Here is a 17,939-nt window from a genome sequence, read left to right as displayed (position 1 = left end):
TTTTAGAGCCTTCCGAGCTTGCATATCTAAAAGGTCTTTATTTCTACCCTTATATTAGATTCATCGTTTGAATGGAAGTGGAATTTTACATTGGAAATTATTCCTCTGTGTTTTTGTTTTTTGTTACTGGGAGGTTTTTTTTTAAGATCATCTTTATCCCTGGTGGTCTCAAATTTCTCAACAACATGCTTGACGTATTGGTTTGCCTCCCCTATTCCCTGCCGAATTTATTGTGCTCGGCACGTTGTAGTGCTTTTTTCCAGTAGTTTTTGGTATGTAACAAACTACCCCAACCATAGCTTAAATTTGGGAAAGATAGGCTGGGCAGCTTTAAGGATAGGCTGGGCAGCTTTCTCTTGGGATCTCTCATGCAGTTGCAGTCAGGTATTGAATGCAGGTATTGGGACTGTGGTTATCTGAAGTCTTGACTGTGGCTGGATCTCTGAGACAGCTCACTTACATAGCGGGCAGGTGATGTTGCACTGTTGGCTAGGGGCTCAGCTGGGGCTTTCGACCTGAGTAGCTATATGTGACCTCATTATGTGGCTTGGCTTCCTCACAGCAAGGTGGCCTCAGATAGGACTTCTCACATGGCATCTCAGGGCTCCAAGCGCAAGTGCCCCAGTGAGTGAAATGCAAGCCCAGCTTTGGAATCTGTGCAGGATCACTTCCAGTGCATTGTATTGGTTACAAGCATCTGGTTATAGATTCAAGGGACGGGACATAGGTCCTATTTCTCAGTGGGGATGAGTGGTAAGACCACATTGTAAAAGAGCATGTGAGATGGGAGATTTTGCAGCATCTTTACAAAATATTCTCCCATGCTTTTTCAATCCAGAAAACTTTTCCCAATTCTGGGAATTGTTGGAAATTATTTAATACATTTTTCTCCTCCACTGTTTCCCTTTGGAACTCCTAATATTCAGATGTTGGACCACCTGTTTTTTTTTTTGTTTTTTTTGTTTTGCTTTTTTTTTTTTTTTTGCAGTATGTAGGCCTCTCACTGTTGTGGCCTCTCCCATTGCGGAGCACAGGCTCCGGACGTGCAGGATCAGCGGCCATGGCTCACAGGCCCAGCCGCTCCGTGGCATGTGGGATCTTCCCGGACCGGAGCATGAACCTGTGTCCCCTGAATCGGCAGGCGGACTCCCAACCACTGCGCCACCAGGGAAGCCCTGACCACCTGTATTGATGCTCCAATTTTCTTTTCAATTTTTGTATATCTTTATCTTTCTATTCTACTATTCTAAAATTTCTCTATCTCCCTGTTCTAGTGATTTTAAAACTGCTACCATATTGTGAATCACTATATTGTACACCTGTAACATATAATATTGCACACCAACTAAACTTCAAAAAAAAAGTAAAAAAAATTTAAACTGCTGCCATATTTTTAATTTCTGAGAGTCTTTTTCTTAATGTTTCTTATTAGAGATGACTCCTGTTAATTCATTTATTCAGTATATACTTTTGGAATGTTTACTATATGCCAGGCATTATTCCAGGTGCTGGGGATATAGCAACAAATGAAACAAATTTCAGCCCTCACTGAGCTTATATTTTAGTGGGGAGATAGACAATAAACAAGATAATTATGCAAAACATTTGGTATGCTAACTGGTGATAAGCACAGAAAACAATAAGGGAGGGAAAGAGTATGTCAGGATGTTGCACTCATGAAACAAAACCATCTATCTCTGTGAGGACATGTTTTTGTCAAAGTCCTCTTCTACGACTTTCAATCATCTCCATTTCTCAAAATTTCCTTTTTCGGGACTGCCCTGGTGGTGCAATGGTTAAGAATCTGCCTGCCAATGCAGGGGACACGGGTTCGACCCCTGGTCCAGGAAGATCCCACATGCCTCGGAGCAACTAAGCCCATGTGCCACAACTACTGAGCCCACATGCTGCAACTACTGAATCCGGCGCACCTAGAGCCCGTGCTCTGCAACAAGAGAAGCCACCGCAATGAGAAGCCCCTGCACCACAACGAAGAGTAGCCCCCGCTCGCCGCAACGAGAGAAAGCCCGCGCGCAGCAATGAAGACCCAACGCAGCCAAAAAAAAAAAAAAAAAAGAAATTTCCCTTTTCGTTGCCTTTCGTGGTACAGGTTTTCCTCAAATGTTTGGCTCATGTTGATGATCGGGCTCTGAGGAGTTTGCTGGAAGCTTTGTGCCAACAGATACAGCCTGCCAGCTGATAGGCTTCTCTGCCTTTCCACTGGGTCCCAGCTGCCAATGTTCGGAGGTCTTTTGGGGGAGGGCCATTTGCTCCAGAGAAATCCTCCTATTGCCCGGAGCTGTATGGCTGAGCGGGAGAAGTGGAACTGCCACAACAGTGGAGACTTTCACTCAACACCCTGCTTTCAGTGGCCCTCAGCTATGCCTTGTGCCTGAGTTCACACCTGCTCTGACTCCACTGCTGCAGGCTTCTGTCCAGGTAGGGGAAGGGGTCTGTTGTCAGACTGCTTCCTGTTCACACTTGACACCAGTTCTAACTTCTGCACCTTCCTGGGGCTCATGGGCAAGAATGGTCTTTTTCCTCAATGGCTTCACCCCGACAATGGGTTGCAGCTTCCTCTGGCTTGCTAAGGCAGTGAGTACTCCTCCTTACATTCCTGGCCTCTCCAGTTCTGTTGACCTCCATCGTTTACTGGTGCTTCCTCTCCCATTCTTTCACTACTATGCATTTTTATCTCTTTTATTGCTTTATGTAAGTAGGGTTTAGGTGGGAAATGGAAGTCAATGCCTGTGCTCAGTCTGACATGTTTAATTGGAAATCCCCCACACCCTTTTTTTTTTTTTTTTTTTTTTTTGCAGTACGCGGGCCTTTCACTGTTCTGGCCTCTCCCGTTGCGGTGCACAGGCTCCGGACGCACAGGCTCAGCGGCCATGGCTCACGGGCCCAGCTGCTCCGCGGCATGTGGGATCTTCCCAGACCAGGGCACGAACCCGTGTCCCCTGCATCGGCAGGCGGACTCTCAACCATTGTGCCACCAGGGAAGCTCCCCCCCACCCTTTTTAACTACTACTGGGCTTTTCTTCTCACATCTCCTGAGATTGCCCTTGTCAGTCACCAGTCAATTGTCTTGCCACATCTAGTTGCCAATTCTCAGACCTCATTTTACAATCCCTTTAAAGTCTCCACACAGATCACCATGCCTTCACCTGCCTTCCCTGACTCCACATTCCCCTAGTTTTTCTCCTCTCTCTGGCCACTCCTCCTCCTCTAGGTTGGAAATGGTTGGTGCCCTAGGACTGATCCTGGAAATTCTTCTCTTTGGAACACTCACGCCCTAGCTGATTTCATCCAATCTGATGTTTTCAAACATCACCTGAAAACAGGCAACTCCCAAGTTCCTCTCTCTAGTTCTGTCTTCTCTCCCGAATACCAGCCTGTCTACTCAGCCTATCCACTTGAATGTCTAATGGGCATCTCTGTCTTAACATGTCCCTAATCTAAGTTGAAAGTTTTCCCCAAACCTTCTTCTCTACTTTAGAAATGACACTATCATATGCCCAGGTGTCCATGCCAAAAACCTCAGAGTCTTCCATGTCCTGTTTATTGGACACGCAGGAATTGGTAGGGTGCAAGTGGAGGGAAGCATTATTTTTTCTCATGACTCTCCCTAGAAACTCTTACCTGTGATTCTCAGATAGATTTTATAGGTTTCTCCTATCTTAGAATTTTTTTTTAATTTTTATAAATTTATTTATTTATTTATTTTTGGCTGTGTTGGGTCTCCGCTGCTGCGCGCAGGCTTTCTCTAGTTGCACCGAGCGGGGGCTACTCGTCGTTGCGGTGCTCGGGCTTCTCATTGTCGTGGATTCTCTTGTTGTGGAGCACGGACTCTAGGCGACAGGCTTCAGTAGTTGTGGCACGTGGGCTCAGTAGTTGTGGCTTGTGGGCTGTAGAGCACAGGCTCAGAAGTTGTGGCACACGGGCTTAGTTGCTCCGCGACACGTGGGATCTCACCGGGCCAGGGCTCGCACCCGTGTCCCTTGCATTGGCAGGCAGATTCTTAACCACTGCGCCACCAGGGAAGCCTCCCTATGTTAGAAATTTTAAAAAGAGGATTATTGTTTTGCTCATAAAAAGTCCAGTCCAGTAAAATATCAAAACTCAAATTCTGCTCCAAGCGAAACCTATTTCCTCCCTTAGCTTGACCAGAGTCAGAGTTTGGGATGTCCATGTAGGCTGGAGCCCTTATTCCCATGCTTTGTGTTTCCACATTGGAGGGACGTCCCCGGAGAAAAACTTCCAGCCTTTTCCCCTCTCCCAGGGAAGTGTGAATTGGTGAATTTAGGAGAACAGACGGGGTTGAGCGTGCTCAGGCTCCTCTGGGTACACTTTCTGGCGTCAGTAGGCTGACAGGCACCCATCTTCTCGTTGGCACCTGGCCGCATGGTGCTTGGTGGGACAGCTCTGTGGAAGCTGCAGTTGTCCTCCTGGGCCAGAGGCTGGGAGGTATATGTGTCTGATTTAGAGGTGGAAGTAGCTAGCCGTCTTGATCGTCAGTCTAAGCCATGTCTTCCAAACTAGTTTCTTCTCTGTAGCAAGGCTGGTGTTTTGATTTCCAAACCTCTTATTGCTGCGTCTTCTTCATTGGTTTCTGAACTGGGATAGGAAGAGGCCAGTGTCCGTTACTGACCATCTAACAGCCTGATATTCCACTAGGGGAAGGTGTATGTGTGCTTTCTTCTGCAAACCCCCGCTTGCCCCGTGGCTTGCTGGGGTTCCTGGCATGGGGACAGGACTCAAGGGATGGGCACAGAAACACTCACCTAACCGGGGAAGCTGTGACCTGATGTCAGGGCTTCTGTGGGGAAGATGAAGAAATGGTGGGGCTGTGCGTGAGTTCCTGCAGAGCCACCTTTGGGACCTCAGTGTCTGCACAGTTTCCTCCAACTCCGCGGAGCCCCTGGCCCCTGCTGCACACCCTGCGACCACTTTATCCTCAACCCACCTACCCCCAGTCCTTTCAGCACGTTCTCCATCTTTCTCTTGCTTCCCTTTACAGTCCAGGCCTTCCACATGTACTTCGCCGGGACCGCAAAACTGCAGGGCTCTCTCTGAGTGGCACAAGCTCTCCCAGTGTGGCTCCCTCCCAGGGCTTCGCACCGCTACCTCGAAAGCCCCACAGCAAAGCCTTCAGCCTGCCTCAAGAGGCACTGCCCCTCACCTGTCAGCCCCAGCCTGCCCTGCCCCTCCCGTCAGCCCCTCTCCTGCCCTCTCCCCTCCTGCCGTCTCTCCTCTCCTGCCACCTCCTCTCTGGTGTCATCTCCCCTCCTGTCAGTTGCCCTCCCATCAGCTCTCTCCTGTCAGTTCCTCTCAGGTGCCTGCCAGCGCCCCTTGTCCCCCGGAAGCCTTTCTCCCGCGCGTCGCGCCCTCCGCGGGACCTCGCGGCCATGTCTCCCCTCACTCACTCACCTACAGCCTCTGGCCTCTGGCTCTTCCTCAAGGGCACTAGGCGCTCCCCAGACCTCCTGCCTTCCGGCCTCGGGTGGGACCCTCCCCAAGTGTCATTCAGTCTCAGGCGTCCCCTGGTGGCCTCGTCCTGGCGCTTCGCCCCACAAGTCGCTCCGAGGCTGACAGACTCCGGCGGCACGCGTGACTGGCAGTCGCGTCCCTCCCGGCCTCGCCCACTCACCAAGCCCCGCCTACCCACCCAGTCCCGCCCACTCAACGCTCCGCCCCCCGATCCCGCTTCGTTCAATGTTCCCCGGCCCCGCCCCCACCGCTCAACGGTCGCGCTCCACCACTGAGCTAGCCGGCCGCGCCCCGGACCCACCCTCACCGCGCTCCGATTGGCTGCGCGGGCATCTTCCCATCGCGTTCTCCGGTCTGCAGAGGCGAAGGCCTTTGCGGGCTGGTGGCTGGTCCGGTTGCGGGCGCAGGCTGAGGGGAACCGGGAGCGCGCGGCGGTCATGACGGAGGGCATGTGAGTCCCCGCGCCCCTCGAGAAGGGAGGGCGCGATCGGGGGCGCAGCGGAGGGGTCTCACTGGGTCGGGGGCTTCCAGCGAGGCTGCTGCGCCGTCCGGCCCCGCCCGCGGTCTGTGGAGACGTGCGGCACCGGCCCTGGGGGCGGTGAGGGGCGGGGAGGGGCACGCTCTCCTTCGGCGATGTCGCCCGGGGACCTCTGGGCCCGGGCCGGGGAGAGCCGGGTGGGGCAGGCGGTCGGGCTGGGGAGCGGGACGTGGGCGGCGGTCCCTGTGGCATGTGTCTGCTCTCCCGGAGAAATAATGGCGCGGTGTTTCGGTGCAGAAGCGCGCCAAGAGGGTTTTCATTTTGCAAGGTAAGGCAAACAGTGGTCTGCTCGCGGGTCGTTGGGGTGAAACGGGAAGGTCGTTGCGCCTCTGGCCTCTGACCTGGCGAGCAGGTCACTTGAGCATGATCGCTTCCAGGTGTCTGCGCCGAAGAGGGGGACCGTATAAGACAGAGCCTGCCACCGACCTCAGCCGCTGGCGACTCAGCAATGAGAGGGGGAGGCAGACGTGGACATACTTCCAAGGAGAGGAAGACCCTGGCCGGGGGCAGTCTGGCCTGGAAGCTCACTTACTGGGCCTGGACACCGTAAGTGCTGATTCTGCTCGCCACGTGCAGTGTCTGGGACGCCACCAGACCCCCGCCTGCCTCCCTTCTTAGCAGTGGGCACCAGCAGCCAGTAGGGAGCTTTAAGCAGCTCGATGTGAAGGGCGTTTTTTTCTCTGGTGAAACAGAAGGGATGTGTACTGTGCACCTGTGTCTCGTGTCGCCAAAGCTGTTTCCTACCAGAGTTAATCGAGGTAAAGATAGAGCATGAAGTGAATGGGCCCCTTTGCTTCAATCCCTTTATCACTAAGCTGTGTGTAAGAAACTGCTCTAACTTCGTTTTTGTTCAGAAAAAGAAGTTTCTGATCTAGTGAATTTCATAAGAGAAATTCAGTTAGTTAGAGAGTATGACGTAGAAATGGGGTCTCCCTGTCACTGTGCTATCCCTTGGCCCCTGCCCAAGGGAGGCCTGAGTTCCAGGTCTGGGTGGGCATCAGTGCCTCGCCCCACACACTTGGGCACCTGCTTTATTCAAGATGTCTTGGAGAAGTTATGAAGAAATTTGCAAATGTGTTGGAACGCAGAACCATGAGAATGTGGAGCCATTCGTTTGCTAAGATTGGCAGTACCGTCCTCAGAGTTTTAGGCCTTTGATTGAAACAGCTGAAACTTTCAAAGCAATTCAGGTTTGTTACTTTGACTTGGACTCCAAGTGCCAAGGGCTCCTCTGGCCTAGCTTCAGACCACTTAGCTCTCAACTCCTTTTTCTTCTTTGCAGAGGAGTTACTTTAAGGACTTGCCGAAAGCCCACACAGCCCGTGAGGGGGCTCTCAACGGGATGACGTTCTACGCCGCACTGCAGGCTGAGGATGGGCACTGGGCGGGTGATTACGGTGGCCCGCTCTTCCTCCTGCCAGGTAGGAAGGTGCTGTTGTGGCCTGTGGGCGAGGCCACCCTGGGACATCCTTGGCCTCTTGGCTTGGTCTGGTTCAGGCCTTTGGTGAACGTCTTAAGGTGTGAATGCGTGAACAGGTGAAAAACCGGGAGCTCACATAGAAAAGGGCTGGGGAGGTTGCCCTGTGCCTGAGTTGTCCTGCTGTCGTTGCCAGGAGATGGGAGTGAAGGCTCAGCTAGCTAGGGTTCTGAAAAAGGAAGCAGGGGGTGCTTTGGGGGCCAGGGGAGGCTCTTGAGTCCCAGTGCAGAGCAGGGGCAGCAGTGGAGGGCCTAGCCTATGCCAAGGTGCAGAGGTGGGCAGGAATCTTTTAAGTCCTGTGTAGGCAGCTTGTGTGTGTGAACTCACCTGAATTGTTGGCCAGGAGAGCTCAGATGGGACCTGTAGGTGCAGGTTGGTGAGTCGTAGGAGGACTGCAGTTGAAGCCCTTGGGTACTGAACTGGTTTGGCTAGACAAGTCTGTTCTGCATCCTGGGAATGTTTCTCTAAAGACATGCTCAGCTTTGTAATCCGGAAAATTCCCTGAATTTATGCAGAAGGACCTTTTCCTTTAGTGGGAGTAGCACTGGGAGTCCATCAAGCTCCCATCTCTGCTTTGACTCCAAGCCCTGCTGCCTCCTGGACTGTACAGCTTTGTATCTTCCTGACTAGGGACCCAGGGGCCTGGTCCTTGGGGGCAAGTCTTTGGGCTTTCTTCCCTTGGTCTGACCTGGAGCCTGTTGAGACTTTTCCCAGGGATCTTCATGGGGAAGCAGTGACTGCACTGGCTTGCTCTGACCCTGGGCAAGGTGACAGGACTTCACCATGCCTTGGCTGACTCATCTGTGATGTGGGGATGATGGGAATTGGGTTTGGTCATATGTGCATGACACCAGGCACTCAGAGGGTGATTGGTCATGGGGACACTGCATTGGTTTGTGCTTGCTGCTGTAGCTCTGGGCTCAGCCTGCTGCCCCACCTGCTGTCTGCAGGCTGTAGGTTGGGGCTTTCCTCTCTCCCTCTGGACTCTGGACAGACCATCTTTCTCAGGTGGACACTGGCCTGTTTGGGGGTGCCGTCTCAGGGTTCTTCCATGGCTGGCTGAAGTTGGACCTGTCTTTTTCTGCTTTAATTTGGCAAATGCTCATGGATGTCATGACTCTGTGTGGCCCGTGTGGCATTGAGCATCACTGTGGTGATCACTGACTCTGGGGTTGGACCTCCTGGGCTCCAGCCCCAGCCCCACCACTTAGGGGCTGTGCCTCAGTTTCTTCGCCTGTAAAATGGGGAAGACCGGCTCTGCTTCCTGCTTGTGTGTTTCCCTGTCTTGATAGCATCATACCTGTTATGAAAGGACATGGGCTTTTTTCTGTGAACCTCTGTGCTGTGTCCATATCTATCTGCCTTTCCAGAGTGTGTCTGTGTGGGTGTGTCTACTAGGGCTTCTCATGCCTCTGGCCATAGTTGGGCATCCATTCCGTGACACATTGTTGCTGGGGCCTGCCTGAGACCCCACGTGCTCGGTGCCGTGGGCACGTGGCTGATGGAGCCTAGGCCAGGGGTAGGGTGGAGGGGCGGGGGGGTAGCCTGTGAACACCATGCTCAGGAGGGCTAGGCTGGGAACAGAAGGTTCTTTGTGGGTGACATTTATTGTTGTCCATCTTGCAAAGTGATGTGTGCTATTAAAATTAATAAAACAGGAAAATGTAAATGTAAGCGAGTAAACTACCCCATCCAGGGATGATCCGTTTAGTGTTTCTTTCCCAGTAGGCGTGTCAGTAGTGTGGGACCTTGGAGTGGCTGGGGGGACTCTGCACACCCCATGTGATACGTGTCACATGTGCTGTTGCTGCTGCTCCTGGGGCCCCAGTTCTAAAGTCCCTGACGGGGCCGGGAATAGTAGCCTTCCCAGGCTTGTTTCCACAGGAAGGAGACCCTAGCAGACGGCTGCCTGTTACCTGGGGTTCTCAGGAGGAATGGGGCCTGGCCTTAGCAGTGCTGAGTGCCTGCTGAGGAGTATCTTTTCTGCCGCACAGGCCTCCTGATCACGTGCTACGTGGCGCACATTCCTCTGCCGGCTGGATACAGAGAAGAGATTACACGGTACCTGCGGTCTGTGCAGCTTCCTGATGGCGGCTGGGGCCTGTGAGTCTGCCCAACCCTGCGTCGCTGCATGTGTACACGTGCACGTGCACACCTGTTCTTATGTGGGAGATGCACCTATCAAGGGGTGGGGTGACTGTAGCTCTGGCCCTGGGTGGGTGGGGAGAGCCTGTCAGAAGGGAAGTGGGCTGGAGGCTACGTGCAGGCTGGGTCCGGGTTTCCCTGGGGCTCTCAGAATGGGCCTGTTCACTTTGCGGGCCTCGGTTCTGCAGCTTGTGTTGTAATGAGTTTCATGACTGATTGAGAGACTCCCGACACCCATATAGCACAGTGAAAAGCATTTGCTGTCATCGCTAAGGCAGAAGAAAATTGTCCTTGACCCTGGGATGGCAGCAGGGAGAGGCAGGCTGGGCAGTTCTCCCCATGTTTCAGCCTGCCTTTCTGTGGTGTCGCTCACTCTGGGAGCAGGGCCCTGTCCCAAGGTGGTCAACTGCCTGCCCACCTGGCTGTGGAGCCCTGGTGCTTCTTGTCCTGCAAGCAGGATGTGGGCCCCTCCTGGGCTGGCTAACTCCACACCACCAGCCTTCCTTACAGAATCCTAGGAGGACAGCTCAGCTCTGCTTGCCTCCTGGATGGGGTCGTGGGCATCTCGAGCTTCAGATCCCAGCTCTTTGCCATCTGGGTCCTGGGACAGACTTGAGGTCTCACCAGTGCCTTCGCCGGCCCTGGCATGCTGCCTCTGGAGCTTGCTCTGTGGGCCGTAGTGATGCAGGGTCTATTGATGGGCCACTGCCTGGGGTCATGTTGATTTAGGCATGGGAAGTAAATGGACAGGGACGGGCAGGTCCTGGAGGGAGGAAGTTTTGCCGTGCTCTGCAGCATGCGGGATCTTAGTTCCCCCACTAGGGATCGAACTTGCGCCCCCTGCATTGGGAGAACGGAGTCTTAACCACTGGACCGCCAGGAAAGTCACTTGAGGGCAGTGTTGGAACTGTTCAGTTGTCAAGGAGGTGCAGGAGCTCCTACTGGAGAATGGCTGTTCTGGATGTTTCTCGTGTTGTTACGTCATTCTTGATTTGCTGAGGAGATTTAACGGAAGCGTTGCTTAATTTCTTACAAGTGATGGAAGACGTCATTTTCTCACCTGTCTCCTGCTTCTGTAGGCACATCGAGGATAAGTCCACGGTGTTTGGGACTGCGCTCAACTATGTGGCTTTGAGAATTCTGGGCGTGGGGCCTGACGATCCTGACCTGGTGCGAGCCCGGAATATTCTTCACAAGAAAGGTACACCCTGCATAGCACGTGCTACGTAATAAGGAGTTCACGTTACCTCAGCATAATGAGTGCTCGAAAATGGGAAATAGAAAGGTGCACCTGCACTTCACATGCAGCAAAACACGCGAGCCAGGCAGGCGTCAAAGCAGAACAGGAGGAAACTGTCTAACCTTGCCAGTAAATTTTTAAAACACAAATAAAGGTCACCATATAACTCTGTTTGTTTCGCAAATGGGCAAGGACTCACGGACAACACGCTCGTGCGTTGCTTGTGGGAGTGCTCCTTCCCAGGGGGCAGCCTGGCCGCACGAGAGTGGTGGCAGCTGGTGGGGCTCTGCCTGCACCCTCCACCCTCGCTCTCCTGTGCGTCCTGTGGGGCTCCTGGGGTGACTCCCCTCCCCCCGCCCCGGGGAGGCCCTTCTCCTGCTCCTCCGAGAATATTCACTGCTCTTCTGCAGAGCCCGGTGCGTCTCGCCCGCCTGCCCTCCCCTCACGGACGTTCCTCAGTCTGCTCGCCCTCCCTGCTCTGTGCTCACACACAGGGGCTTCCCGTCAGCACCTCGAAGCCCCTTCCTGCTTCAGGGCTCCGCATGTGCCACTGTGTTTGCCTGGGATGTCCCACCTTCCACCCAGCCCCGCTGCCTGGGGGGCTTCTCATGCTTCGCCTGGCACCTTGCATGTCACTTCCTGACCTGCCACGTCGGGTGATGCCTCTTGCTGCGCTTTCTCATGAGCCTGCATTCTTCACACGTGTGTTGCTCTTGTAACAAATCCATCGTCAGCTTCTGGGCTCACTAGTGTGAGATCCCAAGGCGGATTTCTGGTTCCTTGTCTGGGAAGGAATGTCTTCAGGCCACGCTTCCCTAGTAGCTTTGTGGCTTCTTTGCCTTCTGCACACCTGGGTTTGGGGTGAGGCCTCCTTGTGAATCGTGTCCAGGATGGTTTTTCTGTGCTTGGGACCAGTGCTGCTGGGGGTGGCTCCAACATGGGGCCACAAGCATCCCCACAGCCACAGTCCAGATCCGTCTGCTGCGTGGGGACAGTGCAGCGCGGGACAGCCAGATGGACTCAGGAGGGAGAAGGCCGAGCGTGCACAGTTAACTCCCTCATCACCTCCAGGCCCGTGTGGACAGGGGCTGCCGTGTGCGCCTGGGCCTCTCACCTTCCCAGCTGCTCCTTCCCCGGGGGCAGGGGCCAGACAGGCTTGTTCTGGGGAAGACGTTGGTTCCATCAAGCAGCCCTGGTGTTGGGTGGTCCCGAGTGGTTCTGGAGCCTGCTTCTTACGACAGGGAGAGGATCCTTAGCAGGCCTACCTTTTGAAGGGGACCCGACTCCTGAGGGTCTCATGTTCACAGTCAGAGGCAGGTGATGGGGCCTGTTCTCTCCCCACAGGTGGCGCTGTGTTCATCCCCTCCTGGGGGAAGTTCTGGTTGGCTGTCCTGAACGTGTACAGCTGGGAAGGCCTCAACACTCTGTTCCCAGAAATGTGGTACGCTTCCCCATCTACAGTCACCACTCTCTTAGCGAGTAGAGTGACGCCGCCCTGGGTCACTTGCTGCCTGTTAGTCAGATGAGGGGCTGTCCGTTCAGTGGAGTGGGGGGCTTAATCAAGGCATGTTTAAGGTTTAAAACTATACAGAAAAGCTAAATTCTCCCTTTTTGCCCCATTTTCCCCCAATCAGGGGAATACATAGCCTAGCCAAAACTTCCTTGCCATAGATTCTGAGACAAGGTACAGAAATAGCAAAAAATTAATTAAGCCAGGTCAATCTAACAGTCTCCTCTATGGAATGAGATGTTCTATTTTTCACGGCGCAGCTTCACCAAAGCGCCAGGGGCCTCCGCAGAATGTCCCCATCGGAAGGCATACCTGGCTCTGCTCAGTCCCACAAATCTGAGGGTTTAGACTGTTCACACACCATCTCCCACTAACACCTTATTCAAAAGGTAGGATAGCTAACGTCAGCTTTTCACAGGAGGACAAGGTCCTTCAAATGACAACTCTGGTCATGAAAGCAAATGCATCAAATGTTTGCATAAATGATAACAGAAGTGCACGATTTCATGGACATAGGAAAATCACAAAAGGCAATTTAAGTGAGAGAAACTGTCTCTCAAGAACAGACACTGCCTTCAAAACCAGTCCCAGATTCGTTTATTTTGTGCCCAACTCCATCAAACCTAAGCGTCGGTGAGTTCCCTTCCTGTATCACAGACCCAGTTTCTGGCCTGTGGTCACCCAACAAGAGGCATCTGTTTCTTCTCCCAAGGTGAAATCTTCTCATCACCATTAATGCTCCTTCAAGCAACATTTAGGCACATTTACAAACCACGGTGAGCTCAGGGAAAACGGTGAGTATTAAACTCTGGCTCGCTTCCATCTCCTTCCTATGTGCCAGGCACATGCAAAGGGGAAAAGACACACTACAGCCTCACTATTCAAACCCCAGTCAGAAGTCTGACCTGCACAGGAAGCCTAAGGAGGCCGCTCTGTCCTCTGCCTGTCACCTCACACCACTCACCATGTGTTCTGAGTGTTCCCTTTAATGCAGCGGCCCTGCGGTTTCCTCAAGGGAAGGAACTAGGACGGAACTGAACACCCCTGCTGGCTGATCCATGTGAAATTCCCAATGTCTGACCACGTCTGACCTCAAACAGCAACCTCATAGGGCTCTGCCTAATAGTCGCGGGCACTGCACAGCGGCTCCCCCCGACAGCCGGAATGGGGTGGGCCAGGGCGGCACAGCACATGCGCCCAGGCTTTCTCCACTGTCTCCAGGGCCCGCGTCTGGTCGGCAAACGGCTCAATCGCCACAACTCGCCCAGAACAGTGAGTACCGGACGGTGCCTACGTGGATAACAAAGGCCCACTCCGGGACCGCACAGAGCTCCCGGGAGCATCCGCAGCGCAGGGACGTGACACCTCCCAGGAGGCTCCGTCCGGGCGTCTGGAGCTCCCAGTCCTGGCGCGGGGGGCGGCCCCGGCAGAGGCCCTCCGCCCTCACCTGCCCAGGACCGTCTACCTGGGCGCCAAGCAGCAAGGAGGCGGCACAGGCGTTTCAGGAGCCCCGACACCAGGGCGTGGGTCGGTGGGAGGCATTCCACAGGGTGAACAAGTCCCGTGCTCGGGAACACCACTCCGAACTCCTACAGCAAAAAGAACTGCAGAATTCCGTGTAAAACGATCTCTGCACGTCGCTTTAATCGGATGGAAGCTGAGCTGAGCACTAGGGGGAGCGCCCGTGTCGCCCAACTGCAGGGAGTCCCGGCCTCCAAGCCCTCCAGGAATCCGGGCGAGGACAGGGAGACGCGCAGGTGTCAGTAGGTGTGCACAAGAGCGCAGGTGTGGTGACAGCGCCCGTCCTCTAGCAGTTCCCCGGGGGTGTTCGGGGCGGGGGGTGGAGCGGGATCCCGGGGTGGGGGCGGGGACGACACCTCCCACGGCCCCGCCCCTGCCCGGCGCAAGCGCAACCCCGCCATTCCCGGCGTACCCCGCGCCCGACGTCTTCGCGAAGCGCCGCGCGCCCCCGGCCGCTGACTGGCTGTGGCTACGGCGGGGGCGGGCCCAGGCAGAGGGCGGCGGATTCAAGATGGCGGCGGCCAAGGGGCGGCTTGCGGCCAAGGGGCGGCTTCCAGCCCAGTCGGCGGAAAGGGCAAGAGTGCGGCGGTACCGGTCCCCTCCTGGCCGCGTCCGCTCCTGGCAGGGGGCGGTGGCAGGCACCGGAGCCCGCCCTGTGGAGCCCACACCGGGACAACGAGGGGAGGAGGCGCTGCCGTTTACCTTCGCTCTCCCGGCCTCCATTTTTCTGCGCCGCTGCTGTTGCTCATCTTCTTCCATCTTACTTCGGGGCTCTTCGCAGGTCGCCGAGAGGTGGCGGGGCCGGTGCGGTGCCGCCTTCGCTCTATTTACACTTCCTCCGCATCGCCTGGGCTCACCCTCCCCCCACGACAACTGTCACGCAGACGTGGGTCCGCCCCGCGTTCGGCCCCGCCCCGGGGCGTGCACCCCCGGCCCGCGGCCAATCAGGGGCCGCGGTCCTGCCCTCGCGCACGCGTATTCAGGGCGGTGCCCTCAAGGAGGCGCGGCCCGGCGGAGCTCCGCCCCTGCACCCGTTCCTCCGATTGGCGCACAGACGCTCCCGCCTCTTCGGGCAGGACCATTGAGCGGGGCGCGGCAGCCTCGGCGCTCTCTGTGGTTGGTCGGTTTGAAGGGCCTGCGCACGTGGGTCGTCGGTCCCCGCTGGGACTGGCGCGGAGGCCGGTTCGCATTCCCGCGAGGTTGAGGCCGCCCTGGGGCGAGTCTGCACCGGTGTCCAGTTGAGTCAAGCTTCGCGAGCCCCTGGGGACAGCCCAGGAGGCCGGGCCCCACTGCATGCGTGCGCCAGCTCAGGGCTGCCCCAGAATCGCTCCGGGTTCTGGCCGTGCCCGGGGGTGGCAGAACCCAAACTCTCGTCTCCAGGGGTCCTTTTGGCGACTGGGATGCTGGCCCTGTTCGTGTCACGATCGCAGACAGCCAGCAAAATCACTTGATTCCGTTGCTAGGAGTCCCTCCCTTGGATCCCGCTGGCGCCTGGACCCACAGAACCGGAGTGCCGGGGGTGGCCAGAGTTAGTGGGAATCGGGGCTGGCACCCCCAACCCACGGAGCCCAGAGCTACAGGGACGAGAAGCCACCGGCGGTGCTGCCACTCCTGGACCCATGGGTTCTTCCCGCTGGGGACACAGTGCCATATCGAGGGCTCTGGTTTAATGCGTCTGTCATGGGTCCACTCTGGCACCTCTGCCATAAAGCAGTGCCCTGCGTCAAAGAGTGTTAGGAGGGACTCCATGCAGTGGGAAACGATGAGAGAGGGTCAGGCTGAGGCCCTGCGGGCAGGAAAGGCAAACCCACACCCAGAATACAAGTGTATTCCTGTTAGGACAACCCCTGGAACCCCAGCGTGGAAGGGGCTCCAAAGGGCCAACTTGCCAAGGGGCCTGTAAGGATGCAATTTTAAATGATACAGTAATTGTACACAGTTGCAGATCACCAGAGGGAGAGAGCTGTTTCAGTGAAAGGCAAAAAGTCTCTTCTCACATGGAAAAGTTTTAAGGCCTTGAAACGTTTGGGTAAATCAATCCAAATATATTGTAAATGGTTATTAAAAAGGAATGTGCTGTACTTCCTGTTCAAATTTCTGTGAAGCTAAAACTGCTCAAAAAGATAGTCTGTTAAAAAATTTTTTTAAAAGAAAGGGAATGTGATGTGGGTTATGAATTCATGGCCCGTGTGGGAATTGGAGTCTCGTGAAATCATTGTTTGTTCCTTAGCTTCAGACTCCACTTAAGCCTGTTTGTCCAGATGAGGAAGCAAGGCGAGGTTTTTATTCCTAGCCCACGGTTTTGATTAACAATCAAATGCTGCTGCACTTATCAAGCTCATTGGAAGCTGATAAGCTCTGACTGACACTGATCCAAAGCGTGTTGTTGGCACCTCTTGTTACTGTAGCGTAACTGCCTGGGTGAGCATTCCCTCGCGGAGGGTGGGGTGGGGGGATGCTCTCACCAACTGGTGATGGTTACCTAAATGGCGGGGGGGGGGGTCACAAACTCAGGAAGAAACACAGGAAACCCCTAAGCAGCTGTGTCTCGGTTTCCCTGTGTGAGAAGTGAAAACACCCACAAACTTGCCCCTGCGTCAGATCTGTCTGGGGTAGAGCTGGGTAGGATGACAGTGCTGCAAGCGGCAACCAGAGAAAAGGTGGCATATCAGGCAGCACTGGTGCGGGTTAACTGTGCAGGGGTGTCCAGCAAACACACTGTGGGTTTCTGTGTTTCCTTCACTCCTGTGCCTTCAGTGCAGTAGCGTCTGTGTGCAGGCCGTGTGCTCCCTGTCTGCTCTCGGAGACTGAGTGGCAGTAACTATGCTCCTCCACGAACGTGCTGTAGTGACTTTACTGACACAAGCTCACCTTTCAACCTCAGTGTGAACGTGTGAGTCTAAGCAATCGGAACTTACACAAATCTTCAGGGAGCCCTGGAAATTCAACCACCTCCTGTGTCGGACCATAGCCCTTTGTATGGTGAGTGATGCTTCCAGTCTTGGCTCACAGACATGAGGCGGTAGCCTCAGTAGACCAGGGGTAGGCAGGCAACACTAGCAGACCACAGGATCGGATTTCCCAAGAGCAGTCAGAGACTCAGATCTATGCCTGAATCTCTCAACCTTTACATGTTGCAGTACATCTAAAATTTTGTGGGGGGCCCATGTGTTTGCCCACACTGCTTTGGCCAGTGGTTTTCAAACTGTGTTCTGAGGAACCCCAGAATCATTTCCATGGCTATTCTAGATATTCTGTAAATGTTGGATCTGACTCTTAATTTATTTTTAACAATTAAACAGCTGTCCAAATATGTAGATACTCACCTTCCAGGAGGGAAACATAACCCCCCACTCCTCATGTATGGGCTGTGCATAGCTACTTCCTCCTGAAGAAGACAGTGTGGAAAGGGAGAGAAAAATAGTAGCTGTGCAGTGGTGAAACCTGATAGACACACCTCCACGAGGTAACTAAGGTCAACATCCACAGTGCAGGTCATGTTGACGGCACACACCCTGGATGGGATGTGATGAGAAGGGCCTTTTGCCTCTGTGGTCTTCCTCCCCAAAACCCATAACCCCAGTCCAATTGTGAGAAATCATCAAAGAAATCCCAATAGTAGAGGGACACCCTACAAAATGCCAGATACAGTAGGTATTGATACAATATTAAACAAAACACGATACTACTCCTCAAACTTCCCCTTCCGGGAAGCACTGAAGTGAAGCATCATTTAGAAAAGTTTTCCCTTGATGGGCACACCCCGTCCCCTCCCCTCACGCCCCCTCCCCAGGCCAGCCCTGTGGACATGCCCTCTGCCGGGCGGGTGGGTCAACCACCGACGGTCCCCCTCCCAGGTGCCCCTGCCCCTCTCTGGGCATGGGTCCCGGCTGGGCAGTCCCCCTGCTGGAATCACATCCACCCTGAGGGGTGGTGCCTCGGGGTGGCCCCATGTCCTCTGGGGTGAGCCCACCTTGAGCTCCCACCCAGAAGCCCCCAGGCACCTCATTGGCCAGCT

The 17,939-nt window shown here is 54.7% G+C and overlaps 1 protein-coding gene across 1 annotated transcript; it reads left to right on the top strand.

The window, feature by feature from the left end:
- Positions 1–5,408: 5,408 nt before the first annotated feature.
- On the top strand, positions 5,409–11,059 carry LOC307053857 (lanosterol synthase-like; the record flags this gene model as incomplete). The annotated part of the gene is made up of 6 exons (XM_079705312.1): positions 5,409–5,610; positions 5,767–5,941; positions 6,406–6,574; positions 7,311–7,449; positions 9,500–9,608; positions 10,730–11,059. The coding sequence occupies 6 exons, from the start codon at positions 5,409–5,411 to the stop codon at positions 10,878–10,880; spliced, it is 945 nt and encodes a 314-aa protein (XP_079561438.1). The 3' UTR covers positions 10,881–11,059.
- Between the last annotated feature and the right edge of the window lie 6,880 nt (positions 11,060–17,939).

The sequence above is a fragment of the Hyperoodon ampullatus genome, assembly GCF_949752795.1.
Source record: "Hyperoodon ampullatus genome assembly, chromosome: 5".
NCBI classification, from domain to species: Eukaryota; Metazoa; Chordata; class Mammalia; order Artiodactyla; family Ziphiidae; genus Hyperoodon; species Hyperoodon ampullatus.
Note: the sequence above shows the minus strand (reverse complement) of the source record. Positions and strands in the feature narration are given on the sequence as shown.